At 37.2% G+C, this 10,181-nt stretch overlaps 2 protein-coding genes across 3 annotated transcripts; one reads left to right on the top strand and one right to left on the bottom strand.

Annotated features, from left to right (window-relative positions):
- Positions 1–1,581: 1,581 nt before the first annotated feature.
- Positions 1,582–5,334, top strand: LOC117918446 (isoamylase 2, chloroplastic). Of its 2 annotated transcripts, none has more exons than XM_034835118.1 (2): positions 1,582–1,680; positions 2,320–5,334. In XM_034835118.1, exon 2 carries the CDS (start codon positions 2,425–2,427, stop codon positions 5,071–5,073), a length of 2,649 nt encoding a protein of 882 aa, XP_034691009.1. In that variant the 5' UTR covers positions 1,582–1,680; positions 2,320–2,424; the 3' UTR covers positions 5,074–5,334. The 2 variants fall into 2 exon arrangements, with proteins under 2 accessions (XP_034691009.1, XP_034691010.1); XM_034835119.1 differs by having other exon boundaries at positions 1,625–1,684.
- A 135-nt stretch (positions 5,335–5,469) lies between these two features.
- On the bottom strand, positions 5,470–9,933 carry LOC117918447 (protein PALE CRESS, chloroplastic). Its single transcript, XM_034835120.1, has 7 exons — positions 9,783–9,933; positions 9,602–9,672; positions 8,018–8,212; positions 7,439–7,525; positions 6,803–6,853; positions 6,054–6,233; positions 5,470–5,864 (listed from the first exon to the last, which is right to left on the bottom strand). The coding sequence occupies exons 1-7, from the start codon at positions 9,910–9,912 to the stop codon at positions 5,631–5,633; spliced, it is 948 nt and encodes a 315-aa protein (XP_034691011.1). The 5' UTR covers positions 9,913–9,933; the 3' UTR covers positions 5,470–5,630.
- Between the last annotated feature and the right edge of the window lie 248 nt (positions 9,934–10,181).

Below are 10,181 nucleotides of genomic sequence, written 5' to 3'. Positions count from 1 at the left end.
CCCTTAAAACATAAGAATTTCATGGATGAGAAACTGTGATTAACTAGAAGTCTCAGGTGTGAGTCTCTCTCTCTTGTTTATTTATGCCAAAGGTTTCTATAAAAAGAAAAAAAAATTAGGGGTGGAGATAAAACTTTCAATCTAACTTTCACACTTCAAAATGTGATTTATCCAATTTTGGAGAACAAGAGATGAATAGATATGGGGTTTTTTTTGGTTAATTGTTCTAAAAATAGAAAAATAGAAAAACATGTTTAATAGGAGAAAATAAGGTTTTTTAAGAATACATTTTAGCTGTTTTCATTTGTTCTATATATATTTTTTTATAAAAATAATGGAACAAATATGAAGAACAATTAAAAATAAAGTGCTACATATGAAATTTATTTTAAAAAATGTTTGGAAACATAAAAAACAAGTTGTAAACATTTTAAGTTTACAAACAGACTTTATTTTAAAAAAAATATTAAAGAATTGTTTTTGAAAACAATTCTCAAAAATTATTTTTTCAAAACTATTTTTGAAACTGTTTTTGTGAAACAAAGCTAGTTTTGATTAAAGAAAACACCCAAGAAGGGGATGAATTGGATTTTTCAAAACTTTTTCCAAAAATCTCTTTAACAAACAATAATATAGCAAAGAAAATAAAGAGATAAGGGAACAGATAAGACAAACATAGATTTTATAGTGGTTCGGTTAATCTTGCCTACGTCTACCCCCTCAAGCTCCTCTCATGTAAGGGTTTTACACTTGGATGAGCAACAACGGTGCACTAAATGATTTGCAAATGAGGATTCAATGCACAAAAAAGAGAAAATGAGAGCTTTTAATGAAACACAAGTAGGTAGGGAGTTAATAACAAGTGTTCTCTATATTATAAATAAAATGGAGCTTTCAATTTATAGGTTTTTAATATTAGGTACCAAAAAGTGTTCCAACATATTCTTCCTAGTCGAGTTCCAGTTTGATCGATTAACCAATCGTTGGCTATTAATTGCATTGCAAGTGACTGTTGGAGTTCGTCTAAACCTTGATTGGGAAGAACTTTCCCTTAATTAAGAAATGCCTTTTAATTTTAAATCATTAGTAAATTAATTATGATTTGTTATCATCAAAACTTGTCTAAAAAAGAATGATATGTTATATATATAATAATTATTGTAAAATTTTCAATATTTTTAAGCGTTTAACCTCATATAAAGTATTTTATTTGTAATTTAAAAGATTCTTGAAGATATTCTCTTCTATCTCAATAATTTGATTATAATAAAAAGTACATTAAATGGGCCTTCACGATTTGGTTTCTTTTATCTCCAATCTAAAATATTCTTTATTTATTTGATTATGAAAAGACAACTAAAATAATTGCAAAAGCTCTGTCATAATTGCAATAGTGAGTGTGGGCCCAAACCCAATTAGGACTGCATAAGGACTGGAAGTTTCAAATTGGGGCCCAGGCCCACACTCATTCAGGTCCACAGTGTCCTCCATCAGAACACGACCCCAGATCCAACGGTCAGTATTGATAGACCATGAATTGCCCTGCACGCGCGAGGCACAATAACTTACAGCTTCTTCTCTCAAGCTCTGTCATGATATCATCCAAAAAGTTCAATTGTGAGGCCCTCAGAAAGATCAAAAATCGCACACTGCATTCACTCACTAAGGGAATCGAATGATGTGAGTATGATTTTCTCTCTCTCTATTTTTCTGGGCATTCTTTTTGGTTTCTGGATTTTATTGCTTTTATGATTTGATGCAGTAGAGGAAGGAAGGATTTCTCCATGTTTCTTGAATGAATTGCCTCTTTTCTGAACTGGGTATTACTCAGTTTTCTCGTTTAGTTGATGGGGAGATTGTTTTATCATTTGATGATTCATGTTATAGTAGTAGTTTCCAAAAACCCATTATAATCTCAATTCTGGGAGGGTTTTGGGTTTTACTGTTTCCATTGTTTTGATAGTTTAATGCATTGTAGGAAGTTCAAATTGCTCTCTTCTCAATTTTTCCTTTGTGGGGTGATTGGATGTTGGATGGAAATTGAATCAGCTTGTTGTAGTTTATATAGGATTTGAGTCTTCATTGTGTTTTTGGTAGCAAATGTAATATTAAACACACGGGGTGGATAAATTTGTTGATTGTTGCATGTGTTCTCTGCATAAAGTTAGAACTTCTCAGTTAGTCTTCTTTCTTTCTTATGTGGTGAAAATTCAACCAATTTTTATGCAATCAATGAACAAAGGCTAAATTTAGTCTTTAGTATTGTTGCCTGCTTTGGAGGTATTCATGCAGTAAACTAACTCTTCCTATCTTGAACAGAGAAGCATTGAGAACTCAGTAGGAAACTCTTCTCCTTCCTCACAAATCACAAGGATTTTGTCCTTTGGCTTTTTTGTTGGGGTTTATCTAGTTTTGCAAGGATAGATGACAACATTAATACCATCACTTGTAATTCGTCCCTGCTGTGTGAACTGTGGAGCAAGGGATTCGTCTAAATTGGTAGCTGCCACCCATTACATCTGTGGAAACAAGGTCGCCCATGGTTTGGAGAAAATGGATTTGGAAAGAAAGGTAATTCTTGGTGTAGTTGCTCAAAATGCCACAAGAAATTGTTTTCGGAATATTAACTGGAAGGTGTCTGCTACATCACACATTGCTATTGAAGAAACTGAAAACAGATACTCTACAACTGAAATTGAAGAACTAGAAAGCAGATTAAATTATCTATTTTTGACTGAAATTGGTGGTCAAGTGAAGGTAATTGTTGGAAAGAAAAATAAGAAATACATAGTGTCTATTGAAGTTTCATCCCTGCAACTTTATAATAGCGACAATAAGCTAATACTGAGTTGGGGTGTCTTCAGATCCAACTCCTCTTGTTTCATGCCTGTGGATTTTCAGAATTCAGTTCCAGAAGTTGGATCCAATACCACTGAGATCCCATTCATGGAAAGATCTTCTGGCAGCTTTGCACTCAAGTTGGACTTCGAAGCAAATCATGCCCCTTTCTATCTCTCATTTCTACTGAAGTCTACATTAGATACAGATTTGAGTAGCTCAGACATTAGAAGCCATAGGAAGACAAATTTTTGCATCCCCGTTGGTTTTGGTAGAGGGTATCCAGCTCCTCTAGGTCTCTCCTTCTCAAGTGATGGTTCTCCAAATTTTGCCTTTTTCTCAAGAAATGCAGGTGGTGTGGTTCTGTGCTTGTATGATGGCACATCAGACAAACCTGCTTTAGAGATTGATCTTGATCCATATGTCAACCGAACTGGTGATATTTGGCATGCATCAATGGAAAGTGTTGGGCCATTTGTGAGCTATGGGTATCGCTGCAAGGAGGCTAATCTTCAGGACAATGGAGAAACGTTGCACACACAGCATGTTCATTTGGATCCATATGCTAAGCTTATTAGGAACTCCTTTTCTGATGATCATGGACTTAAACCTCAGCCACGTCTTGGAGAATTACAGAAAGAACCTGCTTTCAATTGGAATGACGATGTTCATCCTTGCATACCAATAGAGAAACTAGTGGTATACCGGCTAAATGTGATGCACTTTACCAAGGATGAGTCCAGTCAGGTTGCTCCTGATCTTGCAGGGACCTTCTCTGGTCTGATGGAGAAGCTGCACCATTTCAAAGATCTTGGAGTGAATGCAGTCTTGTTAGAGCCCATTTTCTCATTTGACGAGCAAAAAGGACCGTATTTCCCATTCCATTTCTTTTCACCAATGAATGTATATGGACCTTCCAGTGGCCCTGTATCTACTATTAATTCTGTGAAGGAGATGGTGAAGAGATTGCATGCCAATGGAATAGAGGTCTTACTGGAAGTTGTTTTCACCCATACCGCCGAGAGTGGAGCACTGCAGGGAATTGATGACTCGTGCTATTATTATGTGAATGGGGATGCGGATTTAGGAATCAGAAATGCTTTGAATTGTAACTATTCCATTGTCCAACAGATGATTGTGGATAGTCTTCGATATTGGGTAACCGAGTTTCATGTAGATGGGTTTTGTTTCATAAATGCATCATCTCTGTTGAGGGGGTTTCATGGTGAATACTTGTCTCGCCCTCCTTTGGTTGAGACTATTGCTTTTGACCCATTACTCTCAAAGACCAAGATCATTGCAGATTGCTGGGATCCTCGAAACATGTTGCCAAAGGAAATTCGTTTCCCACATTGGAAGAGATGGGCAGAAATGAATACAAGATTTTGCAATGATGTAAGAAATTTTTTGAGGGGTGAGGGACTTAGTGACTTTGCAACACGGCTTTGTGGGAGCGGGGACATCTTCATGGATGGGCGAGGCCCAGCGTTCTCCTTCAATTTTACTACCAAGAACTTTGGACTTCCTCTTGTGGACTTAGTCAGCTTCAGTAGCAGCGAGCTAGCTTCTGAACTGAGTTGGAATTGTGGAGAAGAAGGCCCCACAAATAAAACCACTGTCCTGGAAAGGCGACTTAAACAAATTCGTAATTTTCTCTTCATCTTGTACGTTTCCTTGGGTGTTCCCATCCTTAACATGGGAGATGAGTGCGGCCAGTCTTCTGGAGGTTCACCTGCATATGGTGACAGAAAACCTTTCAATTGGAATTCTGTCAAAACTGGTTTTGGAATTCAGACCATTCAGTTTATTTCATTTCTGAGTTCGCTAAGATCGAGACGTAGTGATCTTCTTCAGAGGAGGAGCTTCTTGAAAGAAGAAAGCATTGATTGGCATGGAAGCGACCAGTCTCCACCAAGATGGGATGACCCATCAAGCAAATTCCTGGCTATGACATTGAAAGCTGAGAACATGGAGGGGCTGCTGCCTTCTGAGTCTTCAAGCATTAAGGGTGACTTGTTCATTGCCTTCAATACAGCTGACCGCTCGGTAAAAGTAATTCTTCCCCCACCTCCCACAGGGATGGTATGGCATCGGTTAGTTGACACAGCTCTTCCATTTCCAGGATTTTTCACAGCAGATGGTGAGGCCATCTTAAAGAAGAAATCTGGATTAGTTACTTATAAAATGGAGTCTCATAGCTGTGCTCTATTTGAAGCCAATACCCTGGATGTTTGAAATCCATATAGTACCTCAGGCCCTTTTCTTTCTTCTTTTTTCTCCTCAATGCAAACGTGGATTGTGATCTAAACTCACAATAGGTTGTCCCTTACCCAGAATTATAATGGTACAATAAACCATGCTGCTGTTGTTGTGTTCACCTGTACACCCCTCAATAGTACCCTTTTTTGTTCCTTTTTTCTTTTTCCCATGGAGAGACCTAAATCCTGCAGAAAAACTATTGCAATCTTATTGTATACTACATTTGTTTTTTTTGCAGAACTTGCGTAACCTTTTCCATGGTCCTGCAGTATCTACACTGAGATACATTCTCAGGATGCTCAGGGCTGTTTTCTCAGTTCCATGCTCTGCAATTGATATTGGCATCATTTACATAAAAAAAAAAGGGTAAAATGAAGGAACATGCCAAGAAAATACATCCTTTGATTATATTATTTTGGTGACAGCCCTTGAACCCTGACTTGATTATTCATAATAACAGAAACCCACTAAAGAAAGGCCACACCAGAAGAGCAAACAAAACAAGAACTAGAAAAAGAAGAATTATAGTTTGGCTACCATTTCAAATTAATGGCCAGATCTAACAGAGCTTCTACTTGGCGTATTGTCCGTTGCTTCTCCTGTTGTTTCAACCTGCTTGCAACAGATTCAGGATCAAGCCCTTGAGCGTTCTGTGCTTCACTTTGTTCAGAGCGAACCTCTTGTAGTAGTGCATCAACCTCACGGACAAAATCTACCCTCAAAAGAGGGTCATCTACCTCCAGTGGTGGCCGCAGTTTCCCTTGATGCTGTCAAAAAATTAGAAAGTAACAAATAACATATAACATCTACTCTGATCTTGAACGGATGTGTGCAGCACAGATAAATTCAGTTGGTTGTTCCTTGAGTTAGTCTTGTTATTTTCCAAATGCTATTTCATAAATAAATCCTTTCCCCTATATAACTGAAAGCTGTAGAATTGCATATTTGCCTTATACCTCATCAATGTTGAACCCTGCTGGAACAAGAATACTAAATGGATCCTCCCGAGGAAAGGTATCAATCATACACTTTTTGCATTTCTTCAGCCACCCCTCATCATCAAATCCATCGTGCATATTCAAAAGATCGTTGAGCAATCTCATGGCAGGACTAGCCTCCCGTTTCAAAATCTCTGTCTAAAATATTGCATGAGATTTAGATCGTCATATTCCCACCAAAAAAGAAAATGTAAATGAGAAACCAAAATTAGAATACAGAGGATTAGTTCAAAAGCTAAATTACTATTATTGAGCATAATGAGGTAGGCTGGAAGTATGCTCTAAAGAGTAGTGACTGATTAGGGTGGCATAAGAATGTAAACACTAAAAGGTTTAAATTTGGAAGAAATTCAAACAATTTTAACAGTTTGTTTGGACATCTAATAATTTCAAATTTTATCCAAAGTAACAAACTGCCCATACATTAGGATATAGAAAGCTATCTAGATGGTGGTACAAACTAGATGGACAGCGCCAAAATTAACAAAATAGAAGATGGGTACAAAGATGACCATGCTGATATTTGCAAAGATGTCCCTAATGCTTTAAGACTTATATTAGAAACCGGAATGCACGACCAAGGTCTTCAAATGTTTGATGGAAACCCGTCATTGCAGAGTAGAGTTAATTATTTGGAAGTTTATGTTAACTCCAAACCACTAGCATATATCCTATACCTAAACCAAATAAATATCAACAGTGCATACCTCAACCCTCCTGTACAAGAGATCAAGACTTCTAACAGCATCCTTTTCATCCTGGAAAAAAAAAGGTAAAAAATTTCTGAGTCAGTACAACTCAGGGGGAATGGATGCATCCCACTAAGAGAAACAATGTTTAGTACTTTTGGGAAAAGCAGATGCTGGAAAGAATTCTAAAAACTCCTACTGATCTTGTCATCATGTGGCATATATGAATGGTAAGAGAGAAGCAGCAACAGTGACAACAATAATTTCTTAATAAGTCCACCTGAGCTAGCAAGAAATCATGATGTCACTGAAGCTTAAAATATAAGCTACTTATATTTCAAGAATCTAACATTGGTCCTAATCTTGAGACATGATTTTGATTCTAGAAATTTCAATTCATAATATTTAAGGCACTAACAAATGTTAGGGTTTGCCTTTTATTGAACCCAAAGTTCCACAATCAAAATTCTGGCAAAATTTTAATTCCCAAAATATTGTATTTTCATTAAGACTGAAACATTAGAGCCAAAAGAACCGCACATACTAAAGAGATTGATCCTAGTGACAGTTATCAATTACAGATATTCCTAGTTTTATACAATAATCTGAAAAAATAACCACAGAAACACAAGAGCATCGAAGGCACAAACTCACGTCACGTCGAGCGAGATCAAGGCGATTCCATATGACCATTAGAACAAGCTCAGTAAGTTCACCTTTCTCAGCAGCTTCCTCAATTTTCTGTATATAAAAAAAGCAAACTAAAAGTTACGAACATCAATAACAACAAAAATTCCAACTGGAATTGCCATTTTACGGGAACACGCAATGAATGGTGCATGAGGATGAACAAAAATGTAGTAGGCCACATAAGAAGTTTCTCCTCACAATGAATATAGAAAATGGCAAGCTGCTTCGAGTGAAGAGCCTTATCTGTGGCCATATCCGTAATGAAAAAGCACATCATGCCAGGTCCAAGGAAATTTAATCATGCTTATATAGCATGTCTGACAGCCATATTAACCTAAGGGCTTTCCAGAATGGGGGGCTTTCGCATTATTGATGCTTGACATTCCTGTCACTACATGAACAGAGTATCACTTTTCTCTCACAATCCATCGTGTCAAACAGGTTTCACCAAAAATAAAAACACACTCCTTTTAAGGAGGTTTAGTCGGAAAAATGAAGCCAACAATAAAGAGGACAACTTTTGACATTATAATGTCTGATCACCTCTTCTACTTCTTCAGCAGATCTGATAAAGCTGGAAACCAGTTTTTTTGCCTTTTTAACTTCCTCTTCTGGATACCCCTTCAACCGCAAGCCAATTTCACGATATTCTTCTACCTTTCTTTCCTCTTCTTCCTCTTCCTCTTGACGTCTTCGATGCAATTCCTTTGTCTTCTCTCTTTGTCGGGCTTGCCATTCCTGGCCTAAGAAGGTTAGTTACACAAGACTGAAAATCTAAGTTTTTTATACAACAATTCATGTCTTTATTTATTTATTTCTTACAAGCAATACAGACCTGGAAACCCGAAACCTATTTCAAATAGCAAGAAGAAAATAAAGAGCAACATCTCAATATTTGGTAACTATTTTCACTAATTCCACGAAAACTAGGCCCATTAAATTAAGATATGATTAAATGATCAAACTATTCATGAATAAGAGAAATTTGAACACTGGAGTAAACACAATTCAACAGTAAGTAGAGATCATTGAGGAGATGATACAAATAACCAAAACTAAAACCAAAGCAACATGGCCTTATTAATTTACTAACAATCAGATGCTACAGAGGTCTCAAATCTTCTGTTTACTGCATCATGAAAAATCACTGGTAAAAGCTACCATAACCATCATGAAACCCGGTTAAATCTAGGTGAGATCCCCACATTATACCTGTTCTATTCACATGCATTGCCAGAGCCACCATAGTCGTGTGTTACACTAGGCCAATTCAATATTTAATAAAAAAACCTAAAAATACCCATGGTAAAATACTTGTACATAGCCTTTGTATGGAGAATTCTAGGGTAGAGTGGAACCTTTGTGGGTTCTAAAGAATTCCATTGGTGTCTATAAATAGGACGAGGCCTCATTTGGCCAAGGCACCAAGCAAGTTGAGAGCTTCCTAATATTGTAAAGCTTCTCCTAATATTGTAAAGCTTCCTTGTGCAATACAAAACTTCCTTTTTAAGTGTTTCTTTGGTTCTCATCCTAACTTCCAAATCATATGCATTACTTAGCCTAGCTAGTTAAGTGGGTGGAAAAGCTTGACTTAACAACGTCAAGCACCTTGAGTTGTCAAAGTGCCGCACATGAGCTTAGAAAATGCCTAAATCCGTGACAACAAACCACTAACATTAAGGATGTAGTGGTATACAGACCTAATTTAGAAGACACCCACTTCAGGAGATCACAAAATTCAAATACACTTTAGCTTAGCCCATAGATAGCAGTGAACCAAGCCCTTAAAAAACAGAGCCAAAACAAGAAAACAACAGACATTCTCAGATAAGTAAAACATGTAATGAGCTATGATAAACAGCAATGACCATTATCTCAAATACCAAATAGCTGAATTATAGCACACTAGGCACACACCAACTGTTTGATGGTACGACAACTAGTCCAAGAATGACCCATTTCAGGAAATCACGAAATCCAAAAACCCTTCAAGCTGAATCCTCATATAGTGAAGAACACCCGATTCTCAGCATGCAATCGAAGCAGAAGAAAACAAGAAAACCAGAGAAACCCAAGTGATTAAAAAAAAAAAAAACGTAAAACAAGCTATAACAAAGAGGAACACACATCATCGTAGTACTCTTTTGGGAGCCCATACAGTTCTTGCTCTTCCTTGTTCTTGCTCCTCCGCAGAACCCCTATTGAACCCAATAAAATAACACCACCAAGAAGAGAACAAAATCTTCAATATTTGAACAAACACTAAACTTTAAAAAGAGTGAAATGAGGGGTTACATTAACAACTAACCTGCCCCAGACGGAGGTTTGGAATTGAAAGGAGAGGGCTTTAGAGGTACTGTAATCCTACCAACAGTTGAAGTGGGGTGAGGTGATGGTGGGAGAGGTGCACATAGTAGCCGGAACGCCTTTGCCTCCATTTTAGGGATGCATACAAAGTACAAATCAGAGCTAAATAAATACTCTGTATTTTCAACCCAACCCCTCCATGAATTAATATTTGACCAATGCCCCCCAATCTTTTCGATTTTATACAATATTATGTTATCACTTTGGCTGTCCTAGACATCCTGAACGGTAACGTGACGAGCGAGGTGTGGCAATGGGCCGGGTCATCCCATTCCTATCCTGCTCCGATTACTGAAATCAATTCTTATTTCCAAAAAAAAGGAGAACTTTTAAAAATTAA

Source organism: Vitis riparia, chromosome 7, assembly GCF_004353265.1.
Source record: "Vitis riparia cultivar Riparia Gloire de Montpellier isolate 1030 chromosome 7, EGFV_Vit.rip_1.0, whole genome shotgun sequence".
Lineage (NCBI taxonomy): Eukaryota > Viridiplantae > Streptophyta > Magnoliopsida > Vitales > Vitaceae > Vitis > Vitis riparia.
This window is presented reverse-complemented; position numbering and strand designations above follow the sequence as displayed.

Coding starts and splice junctions, on each gene's coding strand:
- LOC117918446 (XM_034835118.1), top strand. CDS start 2,425: ATGACAACATTAATACCATCACTTGTAATTCGTCCCTGCTGTGTGAAC.
- LOC117918447 (XM_034835120.1), bottom strand. CDS start 9,912: ATGGAGGCAAAGGCGTTCCGGCTACTATGTGCACCTCTCCCACCATCA. Junction 9,673..9,782: donor CAAACCTCCGTCTGGGGCAG/GTTAGTTGTTAA, acceptor TGGGTTCAATAG/GGGTTCTGCGGAGGAGCAAG. Junction 8,213..9,601: donor CAAAAGAGTACTACGATGAT/GTGTGTTCCTCT, acceptor TTCTTAGGCCAG/GAATGGCAAGCCCGACAAAG.